The sequence below is a fragment of the Pituophis catenifer genome, unplaced genomic scaffold, assembly GCF_029215685.1.
Source record: "Pituophis catenifer annectens isolate HBS135680 unplaced genomic scaffold, rPitCat1.0.hap2 SCAF_15, whole genome shotgun sequence".
Classification (NCBI taxonomy): Eukaryota; Metazoa; Chordata; class Lepidosauria; order Squamata; family Colubridae; genus Pituophis; species Pituophis catenifer.
The window spans coordinates 13962541-13990354 of NW_027256895.1; the positions used below are offsets into that span (position 1 = coordinate 13962541).

The window sequence follows — 27814 nt, forward strand, 5'->3', positions numbered from 1 at the left end:
CAATAGCGAAAAAAGCATCATGAGAATCCGCAGTACAATAAACAAGGTTTGGATTATGCCAAGGAGTATTCAGTCCAAAATTCCAGATGCAACACGGCTTCTTGGAAGATCGGAGGGAGGTAGATTGATGGAAGCCATCTCCTTCTGTTGCCTCCCAAGAAAATTAAGAATATAAGAGGAGAGGGGAGGGGAGGGAAAGGGAGGAGAGAGGGGAGGGGAGGAGAGGAGAAGAGAGGGGAGGAGAGGAGAGGAGGGAAGGGAAGGGAAGGGAGGAGAGAAGGGAAGGGAAGGGAGGAGAGAATTTGATGGAATGAGATAAGATGATAAGATAAGATAATGAGAGACGATAAGATGATAGATAAGATAAGATAACTTTATTGTCATTTTTTTACTGTGAGCACACTGGCTCACATTAAAAATGAAATTCTGTTGCATGCTCTCAAGAGAAAGTGTATATCTACCCAAACACATACGTAACGCACATATATATCAGTGGTGGGTTGCCCCCGGTTCGGTCCGGTTCTATAGAACTGGTAGTAAAACCGGCAGGAGGCTCCACCCACCCGCCACGACGTCATCATGGGTGATCTGCAGATGCGCAGAAGTGCAAGCGCGCACGCGCTCCCGTTGCGAACCGGTAGTAAAGGTAAGTAGAACCCACCCCTGATATATATACACATGCTACATACATACAATATGCTGACTCTGTAAACAGTTTAGAGAGGGCTGTAAAACACTGTGAAGCAGTATATAAGTCTAAGTGCTATTGCTATTTGTTCTGGCTTCCCCAAAAAGCACAAAGCAGAATCCTGGTCCCGACAAAAACCCCTTTTTATTAAACAAACAGTGAATTCCTCCCATTCACCTTCACCAAAGTCTTTCAAGGGAGAATTTACAGGCACAGATCTTATCTGGCTTGGAGAGCTGCCAGGCCGACATCTTCAAAACTTGGCAAAGAATCTCGGAGAGTGACGAACCAATTAGGCAAACTAATTGTCTCCTCTCCTTTCGCTCCTCTTTTGTTCCCTCTGGGAGGGGCCATTCATTGTCCACCTGTGGCCTTACTCCCAAGTCGACCCTTGTTCTTTGGCTGTTCCCTTCATCTGGCAACTCTGCGCATGCGCACATTGGGAACAGGCTCCATCTGTTCTTCTGCCCCACTGATGTCTGACACCAAAGGCAGCTGATAACTGGCATCCGGCCCTGGCCCCATCTCTGCCTCCGATGCAGAGCCTTTCCCAGACTCCAGGACTGGCCCATGTTCCTCTCCAACCTCCTCATTGTCCGAATCTGCTGCCAGCTCTGCTGGCCGCTGGCGGGCCACAACACTATTGCTATTCTTCTCAAGCTCCAGAATTCTGCTTTAGCATAGCCTCTTTTAAGGATATGTGGAAAAGATGGAACAAAGAGGAATTATCAGATAAGAGACAGCATAGCCCTCACCTACATAGCGGTAGAGCAAGAGGCTCAGAAGGGACTCTCCCTAGGTTATTGGTATGTAAAGGAGACCGTGGGAGATTTGTACTTTCAGACCTATAAGATTTTGCTAACTAGCCCTTCCACAGAAACCGTGGGAGATTTGTACTCTCAGACCTGTAAGATTTTGCTAATTAGCCCTTCAACAGAGACCATGAGAGATTTGTACTCTCAGACCTATAAGATTTTGCTAACTAGCCCTTCCACAGAGACCGTGGGAGATTTGTACTCTCAGACCTATAAGATTTTGCTAACTAGCCCTTCAACAGAGACAGTGAGAGATTTGTACTTTCAGACTTGCGAGATTCTAATAACTAGCTTCACAATAAAGCAGAATTCGGTTATCTGGACATCTTTCTTGTCTGGTCCACATGGGAAGGCTGACACATCTGGCTGACTTGTAGAAGTTTAGCGCTCTGCAAAAGCCACCTTCCCGCCCAACCATCCATCTGCTTAAAGTTCCCACTTACATTCTCTTGCCTTGCACCAATTCCACGTAGTCCTCTGAGCGGGCGTAATATTCATCGGGGCTCAGGGCACCCCAAAAGTTGGACCAAAGCTTGCCATATCGAGATACCATTGGAGCAATCACATACCTGGATAGTACAGAGGAGTAATATAGAAATCAGGAGCACAAAAGCCAGTGGGTGGGAGGAGAAGTGATAGGGCTTGTAGCTTGGCCGAGAGCTCGGGTGGGTGTGGAACTACTGCTTACTTGTTCTCCTGCATAAGTATTTGCAGGATTTCGGGATTTGTCACCACCACGTCAGCATCGAGGCTGAAGTAATAGTCGCAGGTGGCATCCTGTCGACACAGATCCCTGGGATGCAAAAAAAGAAAGAGGACGGATTAGAACTGTGTTTCACAAACTCGGCAGCTTTAAGATCAGTGGACTTCAACTCCCAGAATTCCCCAGATAGCCATGCTAGCTGGGGAATTCTGGGAGTTGAAGTTCACCCATTTTTAAAATGGCCACGGTTAAGAAACACTGGATTAAAAGGTTGATCTTTTGCTGCCCATTTCTCTCCGCCAACCAAACACAGGAGACCTTGTACAGGTGGTCCTCGACTTACGACGGCAATCGATCCCAAAATCTGTGTGGCTAAGTGAGACGTTTCTTGCGTGAATTTTGCCCCGTTTTACAACCTTTCTTGCCACAGTTGTTAAGTGAATCACTGCAGTTGTTAAATTAGTGACACGGTTCTTAAAAGTGAACCTGGCTTCCCCAATGATCTTGCTTGTCGCAAAAGAGGATCACATTGTGACCGTCATAAATATGAACCAATTGCCAAGTGTCTGAATTTTGATAAACCTGGAGTAGATAAATATCTCAGACTTGATTTTTATCCTCAGGTTTAGGCAGACGTTCCCCACTCATGTGGCTTTCATTGTGTCAGGAATACAGCCACTTATGAAGGAGTTGTGTGATGGCCTAGAGGTGGAGCTCTCGCCTCACAATCAGGAGGCGGTGAGTTCGATCCTAGGTAGAGGCAGATATTTCTCTCTCTGGGCCCAATGAGAATATATCTGCTGAACAAAACTCCGCACTGGCAACAGGAAGGGCATCTGGCCAGTAAACACTCTGCTAGCTCCATTCGGCTGCCCAGACTCCACCCTGCCAGGAATTATGGGGTCGTTAAAAGAGGAGGATGAATACAGCCACTTGTCAACATGTGTTAAGTCTAGGGACTTCTGTTTGAAGCGAGTTGCTGAACTGGAGACAAAACATCTGCAGAGTCACACTTCATTGCTATGTCATGCCTGATATCCGGCAATAGTAAAAACTACATATTTGAAAGATAGCGCTTAGTAGCCACAAGCAAAGCTTTCCTGGTTGAATTTCTGCCTGGCTGTGTAGGATATGATGCCAGCCCTGTTGAAAATGTGCCTTGGCATCTCTGCTTTTGCTTCTGGCACCCCGTTCCCCTTCCAGACATACACACCCACCCTGTGCTTTCCTAACCATTTTAGATAGCTGAATCTGTCATTTCTTACACCATATCAGGGGTGGGTTCTAAATTTTTTTACTACCGGTTCTGTGGGCGTGGCTTATTTTGTGGGTGTGGCTTGGAGGTCATGTGACTAGGTGGGCGTGGCTAGCCGGTCAGAGTCATTTCTGGAAGGTCCTCTCACTTACGACCAGTCCTCGCACTTACGACCTGACTCATTTGTTTGCTTTTAACACTGATCAGCTGTAAGACGGCCCTTTGAAGCCCCGCGGCAAGAGTTTAAACAGTTTTTTTCCCTCTAGTCATCAGCTGGGACTCAGGAGGCAGCAATAGATTGGGGGTGGGACCAAATAAAAGGTAAGAATAACGTGGGGGGGGACGGAGAACCAGTTCGGTGACATCATATCGTCACCGCTACTGGCTCGGCTGAACCAGACCGAACCGGGAGGAACCCACCACTGCACCATATGTATCCCACAGGTGCTTTGGACTTTCAGGAGGCAACTGGACTTTCATGTTTTTACTTTCGAAGACGTTTCGTTGCTCATCCAAAAAACCTTCTTCAGCTCTGACAGGATAATGGATGACGGAGAATCCCTACAGACTTTTAGCTATACAGTTTGGGAAGAGCACTCTTTGAATGGTGTGGGAGTAGGAATGGATTTCCAGAGGAAAAAAAAATAGCAGACGACAGAAGCCAGGAGCACTATTCAGGTGACCCTGAGGATAGGGTTGTGCGGCGACAGCCAAAAAAGCCAATGCAATCCTAAATTGTATTAACAGAGGGATACAATCAAGATCAAGGGAGGTACTAATACCACTCTATAAAGCCTGCATCCAGTTTTGGTTACCACAATATAAAAAACTCTAGATAGAGTGCAGAGAAGAGCAACGAAGACGATTAGGGGACTGGAAGCTAAAACATGCGATGAACGGTTGCAGGAACTGGGCATGGCTAAGTCTAGTGAAGAGAAGGCCCAGGGGAGACATGATAGCAGTCTTCCAATATTTGAGGGGGTCAAACTATTTTCCCAGGCACCGAAGGCCAGACAAGGAAAAATGGATGGGAACTGATGATGGAGAGATTCAACCTGGAAATAAGGAGAAATTTTCTGACAGTGAGAACAATCAACCAATGGAACAGAAGTTGCCTTCAGAAGTTGTGGGAGCTTCATCACTGGAAGCTTTCAAGAAGAGACTGTTATGGGAAAGGAATTACAAACTAACAATGTCCACTGTATATAAAGAAAATCAATATCAATCAAAATCAAAATCAATCAGGAGCCTGGATAGCTCAACAGACAGAGCACTGTAATTTAACACCAGCTGTCTGCAATTAAAGTAAGATCGAATCTCGCCAGGCTCAAGGTTGACTCAGCCTTCCATCCTTTCTAAGGTAGGTAAATTGAGGAGCCAGTTTGTGGGGGCAATAAGCTGACTTTATATAAATATACAAAAGTATGAAGGCTATTGCTTAACGCACTGTAAGCCGCCCTGAGTCTCCAGAGAAGGGCAGCATATAAATCAAATAAAAAAAATAAAAATAAAATAAAAATTATATATATATATATATATATTTGTTTTCTCAGGTTTTCGCGGGTGTTTGTATGTAGGTCTTTGGTTATTCGGGTCTTCTCCCACATAAAATTGGAAGTGTCTTGGCGACGTTTCGACGAAGTCTCATTCGTCATCTTCAGGCTGGTGTTCTCGGCTTCGTGCTTCCAGGAGCAATGTGAGATCGCAGCTGTCTCTTCCTTTTAACTGCTAGTGGGGGTGTGAGCTGATTGGGTGGGGACTTGGCTGTGTTCTGATTGGGTGGAGGTGTGTTCTGATTGGTTAGGGGCTTGGCTGTGCTCTGATTGGATGGGGGGTTGGTTGTGCTCTGATTGGCTGGGGGTGTGTTCTGTTTGGGTGGGGGCTTGGTTGTGCTCAGCTTGTGGCACGGCCACAAATACAAAGCCAAACAACAACAACACAGCTCACCAGCTCAAATCCCCCTGCAACTCAGACTAAGCTGAGCACAACCAAGCCCCCACCCAAACAGAACACCCCCCCAGCCAATCAGAGCACAACCAACCCCCCATCCAATCAGAGCACAGCCAAGCCCCTAAACAATCAGAACACACCTCCACCCAATCAGCTCACACCCCCACTAGCAGTTAAAAGGAAGAGACAGCTGCGATCTCACATTGCTCCTGGAAGCACGAAGCCGAGAACACCAGCCTGAAGATGACGAATGAGACTTCGTCGAAACGTCGCCAATTTTACATGGGAGAAGACCCGAATAACCAATTACCAGGATCTTATTTTCATATGTGGTGGACATGTCCAGAAGCTAAAAACTATTGGAATACAATTAAGACATGGTTGGAAGAAATGATACAACAACGTATAGATTTAAAACCAGAGCTGTTCCTACTGGGTGTCCTTCCAGAGAAAACTAGTAAACAAAATACCTATTTGATTACACATGTAATAACAGCTGCAGGGATTGTTTCTGCACAAAATTGGAAATCAGAGAAAAAACCCTTGGAAGGAGAAGTAATTAAAAAAAATGTAGACTGTGCAGAAATGAATAGATTAACCCTGATGATTAAAGAAAGAGAGGATTCAGAATACTTTAAGATATGGGATCAATTTTACCATTGGTTAGAAAAGAGATACAGATGAGTAAATTAATAGCTATGTAAAAAAATGGTATAATTAGAATATTGTATTTTTGGAGAAATGTTGCAATAGATTTGGTGAAAATGAAGACAGAAGAAACAACAAAAAGAAGATAAAGTTACAGAGAAAATGCCGAGATGTCACACGGGAGGGATGACTGATGTATTAAATGTTTGCTTGTGTATAAAATAATTTTTTTTTCTTGTATTCCCAAAAGGAAAAATTCCATTTGACTTCTATGTTTATTAACAAAATTTCTTCCAACCACCTCTTTATCAGAGGGAAAATACAAGAAAGACATAAATTATCTATTACCGCATATACTTACAGCAGCATGGACAGCCTTTGCGCAGAAGTGGAAAGAGAAAGCTACCCCAAATGAAGAGGAAATACTACTAAAATTTTTCAACTGCGCAGGAATGGATAGACTCACTTTGGAACTCGAGGATAAATGCGAAACATTGTACTATAAAATCTGGGCAAAATTCTAAGAATGGTTAGATAAAAGGAGGATAGCCGAGACAAATGTGTAGTGTTAGGCTAGAATTATATACGTTATTATAGATAAATATGTATGTGAATTGTATAGATAGGTATATGTCAGGGGTGGGTTCTAAAATTTTTTACTACTGGTTCTGTGGGTTATGGCTTATTTTGTGGGCGTGGTTTGATGGTCATGTGACAATTCTTTAGGATTTAGCAGAGGTACTGGTCTACCAGGCTTTTACTGCAGGTACAGAGCTGTACTGGTCTACCCATTTGTTCTTGGAGCAGTCCGGTCTACCCATTTGTTTTTCGAGCGCACTGGTCTACCACCACGCTGCGTTTTAACACTGATCAGCTAAGGCGGCTCTTTGAAGCCCCGCGGCAAGTTTAAACAGTTTTTTTCCTTCTAGCCGATCAGCTGGGACTCGGGAGGCAGCAAATAGATTGGGGGCGGGGCCAAATAAAAGGTAAGAATAACACGGGGGGGGGGGGGCGGGAGGGCCCAGCTCCCAAACAAAGAGAACCGGTTCGGTGACGTCATATCATCACCCCTACCAGCTCGGCCGAACTGGGAGGAACCCACCACTGGTATATGTAGGTATAGATATGTATAATTGTATAGGAATAAGGTATATATGATTAATATTATACTATTTTTAAATAACGTGTAAGGTGTAAGGAATATATTATTATATCATCATTAGTATATTATATTAATATAATATAATTATATATTATAATATATAATTATATATTATAATATATATAATATATATTATATTAACTTAAAGTGTTGGAAGATGCTTGAGACCAGTGATGTCATATCTATGTCCAATGTTTTTAATTTTTGAATTACTAATAAAAAACTTTTTAAAAATAAAAAAAAATTCAAAAAAAAAAAAGAGACTGGATTGCCATCTGTCAAAAATGGTGTACGGGTTGCTTGGGCGGGGGGTTGGACTAGATGACCTACAAGGTCCCTTCCAACTCTGTAATCTCTATCTGATACAAATAAACCTCCAAGTGCTTCAACGACCCTCTAAAAGGATGCAAATGACCAGCTGTCTGCAAGGAATATAAATCCTTCCATTCCTAACCATCGAGCCAGAGCTGAAGAAGCTTCTTGGATGCGAAGCGAAACATCTTCAAAAGAAAAAAAAAAAACCAAGAAAAGTCCAGTTGTCTCCTGAAAAAGCACTTTTGGCACAACCATGACCTGGATGACTGAGAATCTCTACAGATTTACACTATTATTTACTTACATAGCCATATCTCGGGCTTCCCCCTCACTCAGATCTTCTTCCGGCCCTATTAGTTTGATGGTGTCAAAGGCCTTGCGAAGTTGATCCCATTCAATTTGGATGTGGGGCTCGTGATACACCTCCTGGCAAAATGGCAAACAGATTTATTAGTGCCCATGGGAAGATGGAGGGGAAGCTCAGGGTTTGAGGAAAGGAGGTGTAATGGCATCCGTGAATGATTTTAGGAGACAGAAAAGAAGTGCCACAGACTTTAATAATGATTCGCAACCTCAGCAACTTGAAGATGTGTGGACTTCAACTCCCAGAATTCCCATATGGCTGGCTGGGGAATTCTGGGAGATGAAGTCCACATAATCTTCAAGTTGTTGAAGTTGAGAAACTAGGCCAGACAATGGTCAGATGAGAGAAGACAGTTGAGCCTGCACAAAAAACAAGACACGGCAAACATCTCAGAAGCGTCCCTCGCTTATTTCGAAGTGCCTTGGTGGCGCAGTGGTTAGAATGCAGGATTGCAGGATAATTCTGCCGATTGCCAGCAGTTGGATTCTCGTCTTCTCAAGGTTGACTCAGCCTTCCGTCCTTTCTGAGGTCGGTAAAATGAGGACCCAGATTGTTGAGGGCAATAGGCCGACTCTGTAAACCGCTTAGACAGGGCTGTAAAGTACTGTGAAGCGGTATAGAAGTCTATTGCTATTCTTCTATTGTAAATGTGAGGGATGCAAGATGTACTTTCCACCAATGCAACTGTATATTAAAACAGACCAAGTACTGCTAAGTGTGCCTTCCTGTCAGGACTACCTCGCAAGGTTGACAGGAAGGCAGCAGAAATAATAGGAGGGCTGTTAAACCTACAAGCCCCTCCTCAATTCTCTTCCTGTTTAACCACATTACATTCCAGCCAGTGGTGGGTTTCAATTTTTTTTACTACCGGTTCTGTGGGTGTGGCTTGGTGGGCATGGCATGGCTTAGTGGGCGTGACAGGGGAAGGTTACTTCAAAATCCCCATTCCCGCCCCACCCCACTAACCTGCTCTGGGAAGGAATCAAACTCCCCCCTCTTCATTTCCCCAAATAAAATATTACTCATAAGAAAAGGCTCCCAGAAAAGCAAAGAAAAGCAAGGAAAAATCAAGCTGCTAACAAGGAACCTGCCTGATACTCATTCCATATTCCTGCCAGCTGCATAAAGGAAACTTTGTAAGAAGAAAACAGCTACCGCTGCTTAGAGATAATAGAAAATGGAAGCCGGAAGTTCGGCTCCATTTACAAGCAGGCAGAAAACTCATTCCCAAGACAGGATATTTCACAATGGAAATCGCCCAAACCTTTTTAGAAACACAAAGCCCATGTTGCACAAACCCCAAAACTTCAAAAACATAGAACCATATAAGAATCCCTCCTCTTATCCAGTTTGTTGTTCAGCTGACCCAGAAACGAACTGCTGAATGTCATTTCGCTTCTGCAAGCAAAAACCTCCTTCCAGCAGCTGCTTCCTGGCTTGTCAATTTAAAGCGACGGCGTCTTTTTTTTTTCCCCCTTCTTCTTTGCCAAGTGATCTCCTGGCTGAGAAGTGAGTCCTGATTTTTTCCTTCTAGCCAATCAGTTGGGAGGCTGCTTGGCTTCTCAATTTAAAGTGACAGTGTCTTTTTTTTCCCCTGTTCTTTGTCAAGTGAGCCCTGATTTTTTTCCTTCTAGCTGATCAGCTGGGAGTCGGGAGGCAGAATAGATTGGGGGCGGGGCCAGGCAGAGGTGGTATTTACCAGTTCTCCAAACTACTCAAAATTTCCACCAGTTTGCAAGAACCGGGGAGAACCGGTAGCAATCCACCACTGATTCCAGCCAGCCAGGACTTTTCTACAAACTAGAAATATTTTATTACTTGAAATTTCATAGCACTCATTTGAATTGTTTTGTATTTTATGCTTTTGCAGACAGTCTCAATTTGCTAAGGGTAATTTTTTTTCCCTGTCCTTTTTGGAAATATGTTTCTGTACTTAATTATAAGTATGCTAAGCTCGGTTATTGTGCATTTTTAACATACTTTTTTGAGATCTTCGCAGATTTCAACTGTATAACTGGGAGAGGGGGGAAGCTAACATCTGTTGCCTATTCACCCCCCCCAGGGAATCCAGAGTTATAACCTCTGCAATAGATACCATGTCCAGCTGTGGATCTCATTCCAGCGACACACAACAGAAAAGCAATCGGTATCAAGGAAATTACTGAAATAAAGGAAGCCACAGAGAGGAAGTTGAGCAACCCCAGAAGTTCCCTATAACATAATGGCCCTCTAGATTTCTGGGAAGACCATTCTCATCGTCCCCCAGCTGAGAGGCCCATGGGCTGATGGGAGTTGCAGTCTAAAGTCAAGGCGGACTGTTTATGGGCTCAACTCACGTGGTTGTGAATGAAGAGGCTGAGGTGAGAATAAGGGTAGTCCAAAGTCAGAAGACGCTGAAGAAACTGAGGCAGGAACGGTATAGGCTTTTCAATAAAGACACCCAGCAGAACTCGTGGATATGACTCTTCCTGGCGAAGGAGGACAGAAAAAGAAATCTACGTGTCAAAACTCTCTACTCAGACCAGGGGAGTCTAACCTTGGCAACCTTAAGACTTGTGGACTTCCAACTTCCAGAATTCCCCAGCCAACATGGCTGACTGAGGAATTCTGGGAGCTGAAGTCCATAAGTCTTAAAGTTGCCAAGGTTGGACACCCCTGATGTAGATCCTTACCAAAACCCATCTGGATCAGTGGTGGGTTGCTACCGGTTCGCGCGAACCTGTAGCGGTGGCAGGAGGACCTGACCCACCTGACCAGACCTGGTCACCTGACCAGACATCATCAAAAATGCTCTGCGCATGCACAGAAACAACTGTGCATGCGCAGAAGTGCCGTACCCTCGCAAAGCGAGCGAGCGTGCCCATGCGCTCCTGATAGCGAACTGGTAGCGCCGGGATTTGAATCTCACTACTGATCTGGATCATTATTCTTCCCCTACTTTCAAGCTCTACCAGGATACCCCATAGACTCACTGGTATGTCCGACAGATCCAGGAGGTCATCATCGCACACTTCGCAGCCCCCCTCGTACGTCCAGGCGTTGGGGATGTAATTCCCCAAATAATTCAGCTGTAACTGCATGGAGAGAAGGAAAAAAAGCCAGTGAAAGACCAAATGAAGCTCAGTTGCACTAATACTTCCAAAACTGGATTCTACTTTAGGGCTCTTAGGAAGTCAGCACGGAAGGACATGAAGTTGAGATCTTTGGAGAACAATGGTTATCAGAAGAAAGAGCAGCCTTGTTTAGCTTCCCACTCCCTGAAAAGGTGGAAACTCAATACCAACTCCCTAAGTAGGCAAATACACACAGCCATTTAGCAAGGAGGCTGAAGAGGTAGAAGATCTGACTCATATATTATTCGATTCCTGTTTGTATAAGGGGGCGAGAGAGAAGTGCCTTGATCCACATATAGCCCAGTGGGAGGCCTATATTAAAACAAAATACCTGGTGTGGGGCCAGAATCTGAAAACGACATTTAAATACAGCACAATTTCTGACTAAAATGGTCCGACGGGAGATTGGCATATGTGGGCCTGATTGGGGTAGATGGCAGGGGTGATACAGAAATACAATTTTATGTCATCTGAATCTATCTTACATATTTATGTATTAATTTATTGTATTTTATCCTAGAACTATTGTATTTTACCCTATGCTCATTTTCAATGATTTGTTTAGAATTTTATTGGTAGTATGTGTTTGAACTTGTACGTTGATATTGTACCCTCGGACTATCATTAAGTGTTGTACCTTATGATTCTTGATGAATGTATCTTTTCTTATATGTACACTGAGAGCATATGCACCAAGACAAATTCCTTGTGTGTCCAATCACATTTGGCCAAGAACCCTGACAAAAACTTCTATTCTATTCTATTCTATTCTATTCTATTCTATTCTATTCTATTCTATTCTATTCTATTCTATTCTATTCTATTCCATTCCATTCCATTCCATTCCATTCCATTCCATTCCATTCCATTCCATTCCATTCCATTCGGTAAAAGTAAAGGTTCCCCTCGCACATATGTCCTAGTCATTCCCGACTCTAGGGGGACGGTGCTCATCTCCATTTCAAAGCCGAAGAGCCAGCGCTGTCCGAAGATGTCTCCGTGGTCATGTGGCAGGCATGACTAAATGCCAAAGGTGCACGGAACGCTGTTACCTTCCCACCAAAGGTGGTCCCTATTTTTCTACTTGCACTTTTTATGTGCTTTCAAACTGCTAAGTTGGCAGAAGCTGGGACAAGTAACAGGAGCTCACCCCATTACGCGGCACTAGGGATTCGAACCACTGAACTGCCGACCTTTTGATCGACAACCTCAGCATCTTAGCCACTGAGCCACCGCATCCCTATGATATGGTCTTTAGGCTAATCAAGATAGATAGATAGATAGATAGATAGATAGATAGATAGATAGATAGATAGATACAATTATAGATATAGATATAATTATACAGATATAGATAGGTAGATATAGATACATAAATATAGATATAGCTATAGATAGATACAGATATAGATATAGATAGATAGATAGATATAGATATAGATAGATATAGATACATAGATAGATAGATATAGATAGATTTAGATAGCTATGGTGCAACCTGCTTCACAGGATCTTTGAACGGACTCAAAGTCTGGGTATAAACATTGTGCAAATGTAAATTGTAAAAGGGGACAAGTTACCTTGGTCGGTCCGTTGCCGTGGATAACCACAGGAAGGGTATCGTATGCAACGTTTCGGGCTCGCACCCGGGTCTGCTCAAATTTCAGCACAACCTCTTCTGTAAAACCGGGAAGAAAAAGTAAAAATGAGCCAGTTTGGAGTCATGATTAAGTTGCTGGCCTAGAAACCTGGGATATTGTTATATGAGTTCTGGTCCTCCTTTAAGCACAAAATTAGAACTGCAGAAAAAACAAGGGCTACCAACCTGCCTTCCATTGAGGACCTGTATACTGCAGGAGTCAAAAAGAGGGCTGTGAAAATATCTACAGATCCCTCACATCCTGGACATAAAGTGTTTCAACTCCTATCCTCAAAACGACGCTATAGAGCACTGCACACCAGAACAACTAGACACAAGAACAGTTTTTTTCCCCGAACGCCATCACTCTGCTAAACAAATAATTCCCTCAACACTCTCAAACTAGTTACTAAATCTGCACTACTATTAATCTTCTCATCGTTCCCATCACCCATCTCCTTCCACTTATGAGTGTATGACTGTAATTTTGTTGCTTGTATCCTTACGGTTTATATTGATATTGTTTCCTGATTGCTTATTTGTTCCCTATGACTATCATTAAGTGTTGTACCTTATGATTCTTGATGAACGTATCTTGTCTTTTATGTACACTGAGAGCCTATGCCCTCAGTGTACATAAAAGACAAATTCCTTGTGTGTCCAATCACACTTGGCCAATAAAACATTCTATTCTATTCTATTCTAAAAGCCAGCTGGTGACTTTGGGCCAGTCACTCCCTTTCTGTCCAACCTGCCTTGCAGGGTGGTTGATATGGGGAAAATAGGAGGCAGGAGTATATAGCACTTCGACTTATATACCGCTTCACAGTGTTTTACAGCCCTCTCTAAGCGGTTTACAGAGTCAGCATTTTGCCCTCCCAACGATCTTGGTCCTCATTTTACTAACCTCGGAAGGATGGAAGGCTGAGTCAACCTTGAGCCTGGTGACATTCGAACTGCCAAATTGCTGGAAGCCGGCAGTCAGCAGAAGCAGCCTGCAGTACTGCATTCTAATCACTGCGCCACCACGGCTCATATTATTGTATTATAACACGGCTCATATTACTATACCATATATTACTATCCCATAATTCTGGGAGTCGAAGTCCACAGGTTGTAAAAGGGCCGCAGTTGCCCACCCCTGTACTATATTATACTATACTACAGTATTATAGTATATACATATACTATTGCATGTACGGTATGTAATACAGCTATGCATTACATAGCTGCCCACTGTGTGTGAGTTGGGCACCTATGTAAATTTGTTTAATAAATAAACAGGGAACCCAGGTTGATATGAAGTTGAACAAGTGGCTAGTTTGATTGTGTTTGTTGTATGTATGGTGTATATATCTTAGGTGTGTGCACTAGGGCAGGAGTCGGCAACCTTAAACACTCAAAGAGCCACAAAGGTCCTAACCGGAAGTCCCCGTTCAATTCTGGAGCCAACCGGAAGTCTGCTTCCCCCACCATAGAGTCTCCTTCTAGCACGGCATCCTTTTTCCTCTACCTGTTCTAACTGAAAGCCCTATGAATTTTGGAGGCGACCAGCAACAGGGAACCGCAGCAGAGGGATGAAAGAGCCACATGCGGCTCCAGAGCCGCGAGTTGCTGACCCCTGCACTAAGGGTTTTAGATTCTGTAGTTACATAATTTGTGTAGTTACATAATTTGGCGGTTACATAAATTTGTTTAAAAAGTAAATAGATGGGGAAAACAGAGATAACAATTAAATAAAATGATGATGATAGAAATGGATTCATTGCATTAATTTCTTCTAATCTAGAAATCTGTACTCTGTAAATTCCTCTACATCTAGAGACAAAGACAGCAGGAGTACTGTCTCACATTCTCTACGGTGACCAGTTCTGGCATTCGGAATCCACCAGGTATGTATCAAAGGAGCCTGCTGGTTATCCATAGTGGACGTTCTCCAATCCCAATTAAAGCCCTATTAAATCATAATCGCCTTAACCAGAGGTGTGTGTGATATACATCTATGTGCAAATGATAAAACAAGCAACAAAACACACCAACATTAACTTCACCTTTTGGTTATGTGCATTGTGATGTTGTAGGCATGTACACAAAGTTGGTGATTGCCTCATGCCATTAGAATAGTTGTTTTGACTAAATTGTACAGATACTCTTGATCTCCTTCATTCTGCTCTAGTTAAGTTTTCAACCCTGGTGTTTGTCAAGGTGACAAATCTTGTATTTTGAGATCGCCAGGTCACAAAATTTCCCAAAGATTCTCTGCTCCCTTCCTGCTCCTTCAAATCTTTCTTCCTCTGCCAGACATATTTTTGCTGATTCTCCTCATTTGGAGCACCATTCACTTACCAATGGCCCCATTCAGGTTCTGGAAGATTTTGGACGTGTGATCCAAGGTGATCCCATATTTTTCCTATAAACACAACAGGGAGGAATTAAGATCAGAGTAACCTTTCCCTTACACAACGTATTCTTCTTCTCATCCTTCTACAAAACCCTCCATGGTCAAGTTACAAATCAGGCCCTTGGGAGGGACACTGTTCCGACCTAGACTTCTCAAGAGCATGATTCCTTGTCCTGACAAAAATCCCTTTTTATTAAGTTACCGTGAATTCCTCTCATTCACATCCAGCAAAGTCTTTCAAGGGAGAATTTACAGTCACAGACCTTATCTGGGTTGGAGAGCTGCCAGGCCGATATCTTCAAAACTTGGCGAAGAGTCATGAACCATTTAGGCAAATTAATCGTCTCCTGCAAACTCCACTCCCCTTTCGCTCCTCTTTTATTCCCTCTGGGAAGGGCCTTTCATCATGCACCTGTGGCCTTACTCCCAAGTCGACCCTTGTTCTTTAGCTGTTCCCTTTGTCTGGCAACTCTGCGCATGCATACACTGGGAACAGGCTCCATCTGTTCATCTGCCTCACTGATGTCTGACTCTGAAGGCAGCTGATAACTGGCATCCGGCCCTGGCCCCCACTCTACCTCCGACGCAGAGCCTTCATCAGAGCCTTCCCCAGACTCCAGGACTGGCCCATGTTCCTTCCCAACCTCCTCACTATCCAAATCTGGGGGCCACCATAGACACTGAACCGTAGCTTAGCAACATCGGAGATAACATAAGAGTATAAATCCTTCCATTCCCCTCCATCCAGTCAGAGCTGAAGAAGCTTCTTGGTTGAGAAGCAAAACATCTTAGAAGAAAACCCAGAAAGTCCTATTGCCTCTTGAAAAAGCACATTTGGGGCAACCATGACCTGGATGACTGAGAATCTCCATAGACACATAGCTTAGCAACATGATAAGAGCCTTGGTGGTGCAGCGGACTAAAGTGCTGTTAAGTAGCACTTAGCTGCCAGCTGCCTGCAATTACTGTGAGTTCAAATCTCACCAGGCTCAAGGTTGACTCAGCCTTCCATCCTTTCGAGGTAGGTAAAACGAGGACCCGGATTGTGGGGGCAATAAACTGACTTTGTATAAAAAGAATAAAGCTTAGAGGGGGCCAAAAGCCCTACTAAGCAGGTATATACAAAAGTATGAAGGCTATTGCTTAACGCATTGTAAGCCGCCCTGAGTCTCCGGAGAAGGGCGGCATATAAATAAATAAATAAATGGTGAGTTGTAGATCGAGACTCAGTTGTTGGTATTTTGTAAAATTCTTCCTGGCTAGAGATGCTCCTTCAAAAATGGGGTGGGAAAACCTGAAATTCGGTTTAACAACTCAGCTCATTTGTCACTATGTAACTTGATGTTTGCATCATATGTTAGATTCTGCTGAACACATGTTGCACTAAATCAGGGGTCACCAACCTTTCGGACCTCAGGGACCACTACATTCATAATTTTAAATCCCGCGGACCACTAATATGATCTGCCTAATGACAGGCTGGGTGGGCGTGGCTCGGTGGTCATGTGACTGGGAAGGCGTGGCCAACTCGATGTCACTCATGTCGAGGGATGCCTCACTGACCTCTACACACCTCTCCTCTGCCAGCTACTCCTCGTCTCTCCACCAGGGCTCCTTAGAGCCCCAAGAGGAAGCAGTTGTTGGAGCTAAGCAGTCACCACGAGAAAGAGTTGGCAAAAAAGTTGGCTCAGTTCAAATTGGATCTGGCCGAGAAGGAGGCTCAGCAGAAGCACCTCACTGAGGTCTAGGGGCATAGGCTTTCCAAGCAGAGGGAAGACCCACAGGAGTGCAAGACCAGGTACCGGCGCCTGGAGGCTAAGTGGCTGAGATGGTCAGTCAATTCCAGGCCATGATGCAGTCCCACTGGAACAAGGCCCTCCGGCTCTTCGCTACCAGCAGCACTTCCCTCCAGCCTTCGCCCAAAGCCCCGCACCAGGAGGCTGAAGCAGAATTTCTGCCCCCTACGATCTGCACAAAAAGATCCCAAAGGGGGAGACTCTCTGCAGCAACACAAACGTTCATTGCACGTATCCGGCCCAGGGGCCGTAGTTTGAGGACCCCTGATTTAGTGCAATATTAAAAAATGGAAATAATTTTTCTGTGGATCACCAAAATTTTCTCAGTTGGTGACCGCTGCACTAAATGACATGCATTTTGGTTTTTTGGAGGTTGGTCTTGCTCCCACAACTGACTTCCAACAGATAGCCACTACTTCAGGCAAACTTCGTTAAATTAACTGGGTCAAAAGCACCAGTTTGGGGAAGACAGAAAGTCTTCAATTTACAACTGTAATGGAGCCTGAATACAACCGTTTACAACCTTTTTTTGGCAGGGGGGGCAGTTGTTAAGCAAACCCTGCAGTAGTTAAGTGAGCCAATTGTTCGTTATAGACAAATGTTGCTAAAAACTAGAAGTAAATGCAATTCCCCCCCCCAAAAAAACAGTGTTAAAATATGGTCATGTGCCTTGTAAACAGCCACTAACGTGCATAAAATCTGGTCATGTGACTGCAGGAGAAAGGAGGCATCCATTGAAACTTCTGAACTGGGTCTGGTACTTAATACCTTTTCATCTCTAGCCTCCAACGTATTGAGTAGAAGAGAAAGAGTGGCTGGGAGGAGAAAGGGCCGCTCTAGGATGGAATTCATTGCCAAAGCAATACAGATCACCCTGCCCACATTCTGGTCAACTGCAGGGGATGAGCCATATTTACAGTTGCCTTCCTGGCCAATGGGAAAGAAGAAGCTAGTGACGTCATGAAGCCTTGCCAGTAATCTGGTGTATGAGGATTCATGGGATATCCAATTCCTGCCATCTTAATTTCAAATGGTTGCTAAGCAACTGAGTTCCCTTCCCGACCTCTCTATCAGAAATTGGATATCCCATGAGTCCTCATACACCAGATTACTGGCAAGGCTTCATGACATCACTAATTTCTTCTTCCACATTGGCCAGGAAGCCAAAAGTAAACATGGCTCAGCCCCTGCAGTTGACCAAAATGTGGGCAGGGTGATCTGTATTGCTTCGGCAATGAGTTCCATCCTAGAGCGGCCCTTTTCCCCCCCCAGCCACTCTTTCTCTTCTACTCAATATGCTGGAGGCTAGAGATGAAAAGGAGAGAAACTGACCGGGCTTGGCTGAACTTTAAGCAAGACCAGGACTATTTTAAGCCAGCTCCATCCCTACATCAGGGGTTGGCAACTGTGGCCTTTTTACAACCTGTGGACTTCAACTCCCTGAATTCCTGAGACAGCTTGGCTGTCTCAGGAATTCTGGGAGTTGAAGTCCACAGGTTGTAAAAGGGCCACAGTTGCCCACCCCTGCCCTACATGGATGTAATAAAGGCCTCTATGGGAACAGCGCCATTGGAGAAGCGATGTCAGAATTGCATAAGCCATTTTAGCGACTGGGGAATGAAGCCCCAATATTTTTTAACAGAGGCAGACATTAACTGTATAGAAGTGACTATAAAAGCCACAAAGGGAGTTTCTGCCAGCACTCACACGCAAGGCAGGATCCAAGTAAACGCGTGTGTAAAACAGCTGGTCATCATCATCATCCTTGTACTTCCACAGCTGGACAATGCGGTTGATCACGGGAGCATAGCCAATAAATCCTGGAAAGCAGAAATGCAAGGTGTTTTTAGGTGCTGCGTAACAGGGTAGTGGCGCTAAGGACTAGAAACTTGTAAACATTTTTTAAACTCTTAAACAAGTGCTTATAAAATATAAAACATAGGTTTGGAGAAGATTGGAATTTAGCTTACAAAACTGCCGGCCGGCTGACTAACTAAATCATCAGCTGCTTTTTTAGCCATTTCGCCTGATCTAGACTTACTTGTGATCTATCAAGATGGGGATTATCCTGTCCGTGACAATTGATACACATCATTGCCTTGTTCCTTTGCTTCCTGGACTCATTGACTTATTCCCTTGCCCCGCTGGACTTCTTGCTTTGAAGCCGTTGTGCTAACAACCTTTTGCTGGAGTAGTTGCAGCTAGAGGTTGCTGGAGGTGTGTGTGTGTGTGTGTATGTATGTGAGTTTTTTGCTCCAGGACTTGCCATAAACGTGGGAGCCTTTGGGGGATAGTCGGAGCAATAAAGGGGCGTTTTGAACTACCAGCTGACTGTGTTGCCTCCGTGCCTTGCCTCGGGTCATCACACAGAATTGAAATCCCACCACATCCGTATTGGCACAGAACTGGGTCTTTCCTTGCATGGAATTGGGAGTTGTCCTGATTCCACCCTCACCCCACGGCACCCCGAGCCCTTTACCTCCAGAGTTTAAGAAGCGCTTTCCAAAGGTGACCGGTGGGTACTTTTCAGCCAGGGACCACTCCGGCCAGCAGAAAATTTCTGCTGAGAAGACCAGGTTGCTCTTAAACTGCAGGAACTTCCAAAGAAGTTCAATGGGACTTCCAGCCAGGATCACATCATAGCTAGGGTGGAAAGGAGAAGGCACATTCTGAATTAGTGCTTGAAATAATGGTTCCTCTCTAGAAACGATGGGAATGGTTGGGATAGGCAGATGGAGAACCCACTCTGGCCAGCTTCAGTGTATGGGCTGTGGCTTGCGGTCCACACAGGATGGACTTTGTATTAGCTGCAATATGGTTTTTGTAGTACTGCTCCAACATGGGTTTTCTTGTGTTTTGAATTTACTTTTTTGGATGTATTGCTACTAATTTGCCACAATAAGCCGTAACCTTCAAGAAAAGCCTCTCTCTTAGAAACCAGGACTGGCAAGACAGCATTCAATACGTTGTAGATAAAAGTTTTATTTTCAGCTGTTTTTGAGCCTCCGTGAGCAAAGCAAATATTCAAGCCCAACCTTGGGAAGCGCTGAGACTGTGTCTTACCCATACCCATTCTGATGTTTTCCCTTTGCAAACGTTTCTTTTATACTTTTATTCAAAATATAATGCTCTTTTCTATGGCTATGCTCACACAATATTGGATGCTTTAATTCTAGTGTTGTAACTAGGGAGATGGTTAATTCTAAACCAATCTGTCAGAGTGCGTACAGCATGACTATGTGAGACAACTCAAGGGCAAACACAGTAAACAGAGGTTTGTATTTAAATAGTGGTTATATCTACAAAGAATATATACATACATGTACTTTAGTCAGACCTCAAACAAACAGCAATTACAGCAGGAAAGCACACACGGAGAGATACGCCCCAACAGGTCCTCTTCTTATTACAGGCTCTTAAAGTGATATCAGCCCAAAAACCTTGCTGACTCATTCCTAGTATTACATCATTGTAGCAACTGGTCAGCTCTTAAATCATTACCCTGACACAATCAACTTTTACTTTGAGGTTCTTTATTGTGCTTCCTATAAAAGTAAAGCCATGTTTACAGGTTCCCCTTTTTCACAGGGTGACCCCTTTTTATTAGAGTAATTGAAATTGCTTTTAAATGATCTTCGGTTGCGAGGCAGAACCTAGAGCCAGATTTGGCCAACAGGAGAACTTCACTTCGCACATGCACCTCTTATGGATCCAGCCCGAGATTGATCAGCCTTACCTGTCCACAAACAAGACAATAAGATCCTCTTCATTTGCATATTTCTTCATTTCAGCCTTCAGCCATCGGACCTTCTGACCTCCGCCGACCGTCCGGGCAACATCACCTCCTTTCCAATCTTCACCGAGCCCTAAAGTCTTGGAGAAACATTAAGACAACTGTTGAGACAGATGAGGGAGGGGCTGCCACAAGGAAAGAGGGAGTCAACCTATTCTCCAAAGCACTTGAAGGCCGAAGAAGAAGCAATGGATGGAAACTAAACAAGGAGAAAACCAACCTAGAACTAAGGAGAAATTTCCTGACAATTAAAACAATTAAGTAAGGGAACAAATTGCCTTCAGAAATTGTGGGTGCTCCCAACACTGGATATTTTTAAGGGACTGGATAACCCTTTGTCTGAAATAGTATAGGATCTTGAGCAAGAAGTTAGACTAGAGGACCTCCGAGGTCCCAATTCTGTTAGACAGCATTTAATTTTTTTTAAAAAAAATCTTGCTCTTCCAGTTTGAAATTCAGATGCTCCTGCCCAGGGACATGACAGGTTACACAACGGTTTTTCCTAAAATGCTGAATGTTCCACTCATCTACCAACCATTCTGTGCTTTGAGGTGGGCCCGGATGTTTTAGGACTACACCTCCCAGAATTCTCAGACACTGTGGATCCTTAGGTTAGCTTTCTTTGACCTGTTCTCAGGGGTGGGCTGCTGAGGGTTCGCAGGGGTTCGGGAGATCCTTTAGCTAAGATTCTGTGCAGTTCGGAAAACCCCCAAATCCCACTCCTGGCTGGCCCTGCCCACCCTGTCCCGCCCCTCCCAGGAGTCCCCACGTGGCCCGTTTTGGATGCAGATAAGCGCAGGGAGCACACGGAGGCTCTGGAAGGGCAAAAACCGGGCCTACCGGAAGTTCGGGAAGGCCAGAAACGGACTTGTTTCCAGCTTCCAGAGGGCCTCCGGAGCCTGGGGAGGCCGTTTTTGCCCTCCCAGAGGTTCAAGCAAAGCCTCCGGAGCCCGGGGAGGGCAAAAACGCACCCCCCACTGTGGTGCAGAAAGCTGACTAGGCCAGGCCCACCCAACAACCAGGCAGAGAACCCCTTGCTAAAATTTTTGAAACCCACCCCTGCCTGTTCTCCAAAAGCTATCCTACATATTGCAAAATGGCAGCAAAAGCAGAGCTCAGATTAACCCTTCTGGTTGGCTATGTTCCCACCCCCTCCCTTCTCTCCCCCCCCCAATAATATAGAAAGTACACACCTTGACGGTGTAGTTGAAATATTTTGTGGTTCGTAAAAAGCGCCGGTAGCCCTCTGTTGTCTCCGTGGCAGCAGTCAGAACCAAGAGCTTCCCTGCAAAACGCAGGGCAATGGAGGAATTAGACAAGGGAATTCAAAATGAGAAAACAAGAGAGGGAAATCAAAGCATTGTTTTTCAATCTATCCAGCGGTGGGTTCCACATATTCTTACCACTTGTCCGCCCCGTGCGTGCACGCTTGCTTCCGCACATGCGCTTTGCTTGTGCGCGCAACTTCCATGCATGTGCCCGGCCTCGAAAACATGGCTAAATAGGATGGCATTACATCCTGGCAGGTCGCCGCTACCAGTTTCCCCGAACTGGTACAAACTGGCTGAATACCATCTCTGGATCTATTCATCTCTTCTTCTATCAAGCCCAGGAGGGCAGGTTTAGAAAAATTCCCCGAATATTTCAAATTCTTCACTATTTAATGGGCAGGAAGCTAAAGGAAATTGTTTAATTGCTTTCTCTCCCTATCTGAAGATTTAAATTACTTGAAAAGGCTGAAGTTGAACTCAACGTGAACCGGAGAAATTCAAAAGTGCTCTTTTTCCTTTCAACCTCGTGAGGCAGATTCTTCCATCTCTGGGCTCAGATTCACCTAACGTCCCGTATTTTTCCTTCCAAAAGCCGCGCTGAGTTCAGGTACACTGAGTTTGCAGAAAGGGATACAGATAATCTTTGATTTACAACCATTGACCGTTTGAAGTTACAAGGGCGTGCCTGGGGGGGGGGGAGGAATGACTTATGGCCGTTTTTCACACTTATGACCACTGCTGTGTAGAAAGTTAGCACCCACCCCTCTCCTAGAAGAATGAAATATTTTGAGAAATGTTAAAAAGGCAGGATATTACGTTTCCTTGGATGAGAAAGGGAGAAACATGCTCTTAAGAGACAGAAAGCAGCCCCCACCCTCCTTAATAGTCCACAGCAGATATCAGCACTTAAGAGATAAAGATAGATAGCTCTATTCATCAACAAATACCCTCGCTCAGGATCCAAACAAGGACAAAGACATTAAGCCTTAATAGGAATTGCCCAACACCCTTTCAGAACACAAGCCCCTTGATTGCATCATCTCAGTTGCACCCCCTCCCCAGCAAACCTCAACCAACCTAGGAGCTCAGACAAACACTTAGGATTTGTTCTTTGCCTATAGAGCCAGCTATGATCCCCTACATGGCCCTATGGGAGTCTGGCAACAGCCAATAGAATACATGTTCTTGCACAGGAACAGGAAGCTCAAGTGCAAAGAGCCCAAGAGAAGGTATAAAAACCCCTCACTCTCAACTCCATGTGGTCAGCTGCACCAGAACCACAAACCCATGTGGTTCTGCTTCATCATTACGCCACCTTTTCAATCAGCCTCCAGCCTCCATTTTGTCTCCAGTGCCTTTCTCCCGGCTTGGAACTGAACCAGATGGATATTTCTTCCAACAGCACTTCTTCTCATGAAGCAGAACACATATGGTGCACATTTTTACAACCATTTAGATTACGAGTGGACATTCGCCTCTGGGATGATCTAATTAGTTCCCAGCATTGTTGGTAGGCATATAAAAAGGGAAGGGATTAAGGAGGTTTACACGCTAAACCAGTGTTTCTCAAACCTGGTTGGCTGGGGAAGTCCACCCATCTTAAAAGTTCCTAAAATGGAGAAACACTGGTCTAAGCTTTGAGCCATTTGTAAGAAATGTGGGGGGGGGGGTGCACCAGCAGCCTGCGGAGCTGGCAGCAGAGTCGGACAATGAGGACGCTGGGGAGGACTATGGGCAAGTTCTGGACTCTGGGGAAGGCTCGGACGAGGGCTCTACGTTGCAGGCAGAGATGGGGTCAGGGCCATCTGGGAGTTATATGCTGACTCTGGAACCTCCAGAGTCTGTCTTCAGCGAGGCAGAGGAATAGGGGGAGCCTGTTCCCAGTGATCACATGCGCAGAGCTGCCAGAAGGCAAGAACAATTAAGACAAAAGGGGCGACTTGGGAGTAAGGCTTGGAGATGATTGGCCCCTCCCAAAAGACATAAAGGGGGAGCAAAGGGACATGAGCCTTTGCAGGAAGCAACTTTGTTCATTCTGGTCGGTTTAAATTCTGAAGCTCCATTTTGACTCCATATTGCCTTGGAAAGCTAATTGCCAATTAGGTCTTTGGCAGCGTGCCAAGGGAGATAAAGGCGAGTGCTTATCAGCCTTATACCGAAGGACTGTGGCAGACTTCTGTCGGACTCTTTACAAACTATTTGTGACTCATTACGGGCTGTGAATGAACAGAATTCACAGCCGTTGAAATAAAAAGAGGGTTTTGGGGACTAATTGTGTGCTTTTTACTGTCTCAGGAAGCCTAGGTTTGAACAAAATATGTGGTCCGAATCTTTTTTTTTTTTAATTTGATTTATATGCCGCCCTTCTCTGGAGACTCAGGGCGGCTTACAATGCATTAAGCAATAGCCTTCATACTTTTGTATATTTATACAAAGTCAGCTTATTGCCCCCACAAACTGGGTCCTCAATTTACCTACCTTAGAAAGGATGGAAGGCTGAGTCAACCTTGAGCCTGGTGAGATTCTAACTTACAGTAATTACAGACAGCTGGTGTTAATCACAATGCTATCAGTCTGCTGAGCCACCAGGCCAGAATCTTGCTGTTGTTTAACCTGTTGCCTATTATTTCTTCATATATACAATGTCTGGCAGGTCAAATTGGGTTGCAAATAAATGTAGAAGTTTATAAATTTTGGGCCTCTTTTGCAAGGCGGGGGGAAGAGTTATTATTGCTGCGTTATGTTTGTCAATATTCAGCCAGGGAAGATTGTATGTGTTTTTGGGTTGTTTTTGTCCTTTTAATTCACTTTATGTAATGTTCTTATCTAGAATGGTACGATGGCTTAAGAGGTGGAGCTCTCACCTCACAATCAGGAGGCTGTGAGTTCGATCCTAGGTAGAGGTAGATATTTCTCTCTCTGGGCACAATGAGAATATATCTACTGAACAAAACTCCGCATTAGCAACAGGGAGGGCATCCGGCCATTAAACACTCCGCTAGCTCCATTCAGTTGCCCAGACTCCACCCCGCAAGGGATTATGGGGTCGTTAAAAGATGATGATGATGATGATGATGATGATGATGATGATGATGTAATGTTCTTATCTAGTTTTGTTTTTGTTCAATTCTTTTTCCTTTGGATTTTGTATTTTAATCCTTGGAATAAAATAAAAGAAAAAAAGAAAAAAAGAAAAAAGAAATGTGTGGTCCACACTTTACTGTTGTTTAACTTGTTAACTGTTTTTTTCTCCAAATATACCCGTGATGGCAAACCTGTGGCATGCGTAGCCATATTGGTGGGCACACGAGTTCAGCTCCAGTGCGTGCTGATTTTTGGGCCTTCTGGGCCCATTGGAAGTAGGGAAACAGGCTCTTTCCTGCCTCCAGAGGGCCTCGGGAGGTGCTGGAGAAGGCCTGTTTCTCTCTCTCCCCAGGCTCCAGAGCCTTTCTAGGAGCTTGGGGAGGGCGAAAACGGCCTCCCCCCCCCCCGGAGGCCCACTGGAGACTGGAAACGGTCGGTTTGTCAACTTCCAGTGGGACTGGAAGGCCTGTTTTTTTGCTCTTCCCCAGGCTCCAGAGCCTTTCTAGGAGCTTGGGGAGGAGGGTGAATATGGCCTTCCCCACCCCCCCCACCCCGAGGCCGTTTTCCCCCTCCCCAGGCTCCTAGAAGACTCTGGAGCCTGGGGAGAGAGAAAAACGGGCCTACCGGGCTCACCATGCCATCGTGTGCCAGGAGCGGGAGGAGGGGGTCACGCACGCATGCACAGTGGTGGGGCATATAGAATTATGTGTGTGGACACATGTGCATGTGACTCACCCACCCACCCCCCGCGCTCCAGGCACACGATGGCAAAAAGATTAGCCATCACTGATATATACAATATATGATAGGTCCAGTATTTTACAGTATTGAATAAACAACGAACTGGATTCGCATAGACCCCTTTGGCTGACGGATTATAATAATTTCATATGACGGGTATTTGTTTTATCAACCTTTTTTTGCCCCAGAGGCAACCTTTCAAATTATGTTCAGGTCGCAGGGTATCACATATCCACAATGCGAAAAGTACAAGCCCTTCGCACAATGCAGTTCACTGTCCATCTTCACAATCTACCTCTTATGTAATTTACAATAACAACAATGTACCAGGTTGGCAGCTTAGCAGCGGCATGCAAAAAACTCCCACCAGTGTGAGTGTCCGCTTTTACATAATCTGTAATTCTTTTTTAAGGGGGAAAGAAAAGTTTATTTTTTTTCCCCAATCACAATCACTCATTGGGATCCTAGCTTACCAGAGAACGCCAGGTGAGAACGGTTGTGCTAGACCAGGGGTGTCAAACTCAAAGGCTCGGATCCAGGCCATGGGGTGCTTAGATCTGGCCCGCTGGGCCGCCCTGGAAGTAGCGAAGGACCCCCCCTCCTCCCTGAGCTCTGTTTTCGCTGGCGCAGGGCTATCAAAACAAACTAAAAACAAAACAAAAGGAGAAATCTTTCCCCTTTGGCATTTGAGGATGCAAGAAGGGACAGGAAAGGAGAAAGGGAAAGAGGAAAGACAAAAAGAAGGAAAGAGAGCAAGGAAGGAAAAAAGAAGAAAAGAGGAGAAGGAAGTAGAAAGGAGAATGAAGAGGGAAGGGAAGGGAAGGGAAGGGAAGGGAGAAGAGAAGAGAAGAGAAGAGAAGAGAAGAGAAGAGAAGAGAAGAGAAGAGAAGAGAAGAGAAGAGAAGAGAAGAGAAGGAGAGAGGAAGGAAGGAAGGAAGTGTTCTGCCCCAGCTACGGATCCCAAAGAACGCAGCACACACAAAGTCCGTTCAAACCTTGGTTTACTAAATAAATCAGTCTTTTACAACAATGGCTGTTAATTAATTGCATTAACAGCCACCAAGTATTCAAAGAATAATAACTGAAAGCTTACTATGGTTGACAGAATGCCCAGAAGCAATTTGCAGGAAGCTGATAAGATAAGCAAGACAAGACACGAAGGTATGTGAATGAAGTTGTTCCCTGCAAATTGCTTCAGTCGGCGTTCCTCCTTAAATAGACTAAGGGAATGGCCAATTAGCCCCAAACCCTATTCTCGAGACCTCCTCCTGAGGAGCCACTCCTGCCTTTTGGCAGCTCTGCGCACCCGTGCATCGAGAAGAGGCTCCTCCTCTTCGTCCTCTTCACTTAAGGGAGCTTCTGGAGGTTCTGAAGGCCCTGGCTGAATCCCCACCTCTGGCACCACATCTTCTCCAGCCTCCTCATTGTCCGACTCGAGTGCCAGCTGCACAGGCTGCTGGCACAGCACCACACCAGCCTCCTCACTGTCTGAATCAGCTACTAGCTGCACAGGCTGCGTACAGGCCACAACAGGAAGGAAGGAAGGAAGATTATAATGAAAGTGAGGGAGGGTATCAGGGAAGTCCTGCCTTAGCACTTGGCCATCACAGGGGCCTCCCATTCTCCGACACGAGTGATGTTGAGCTGACCACGTCCACCATGGCCACGCCCACTCCCAGCCCTCCAGTGTCACACACAACCCTGATGCAGCCCTCAATGAAATGGAGTTTGACACCCCTGTGCTAGGCCCAAACTAAATAAACCCCTCTTCCTTACCACCGTCCTTAAACCCCGTTATTATCATTTATATGTCGAGAACAGGCAGTCCTCCACCATTTGTTTAGTGTTCACTCAAAGTTACAACGGCACTGAAAAAAGCAACTTACGACTGGTCCTCGCACTTACAACTATCATAGTGGCATCCCCATAGTCATGGGGTCAAAATCGGGCAACTGGGCAACTGGCACATATTTAGGATGGTTGCAGGACCATAGGGTCATGTGATCCCCATTGGTGACATTCCCAGCTGGCTTCCAATAAACAAAATCAAAGGGGGAAGATAGATTCACTGAACGA

At 44.9% G+C, this 27814-nt stretch overlaps 1 protein-coding gene across 1 annotated transcript in view; it reads right to left on the reverse strand.

Annotated features, from left to right (window-relative positions):
- The window catches only part of PLOD3 (procollagen-lysine,2-oxoglutarate 5-dioxygenase 3), a 69391-nt gene that overhangs the window by 20539 nt on the left and 21038 nt on the right, over positions 1-27814 (reverse strand). The window contains exons 2-12 of the mRNA XM_070954762.1: positions 21836-21927; positions 20586-20722; positions 19329-19492; positions 18557-18669; positions 14999-15062; positions 12594-12691; positions 10873-10974; positions 10237-10368; positions 7841-7962; positions 2192-2296; positions 1947-2072 (exon numbers count right to left, since the gene is read on the reverse strand). Of these exons, the coding sequence (XP_070810863.1) occupies positions 1947-2072; positions 2192-2296; positions 7841-7962; positions 10237-10368; positions 10873-10974; positions 12594-12691; positions 14999-15062; positions 18557-18669; positions 19329-19492; positions 20586-20722; positions 21836-21927 (1255 nt within the window). The remainder of the gene's footprint in view (positions 1-1946; positions 2073-2191; positions 2297-7840; positions 7963-10236; positions 10369-10872; positions 10975-12593; positions 12692-14998; positions 15063-18556; positions 18670-19328; positions 19493-20585; positions 20723-21835; positions 21928-27814) is intronic.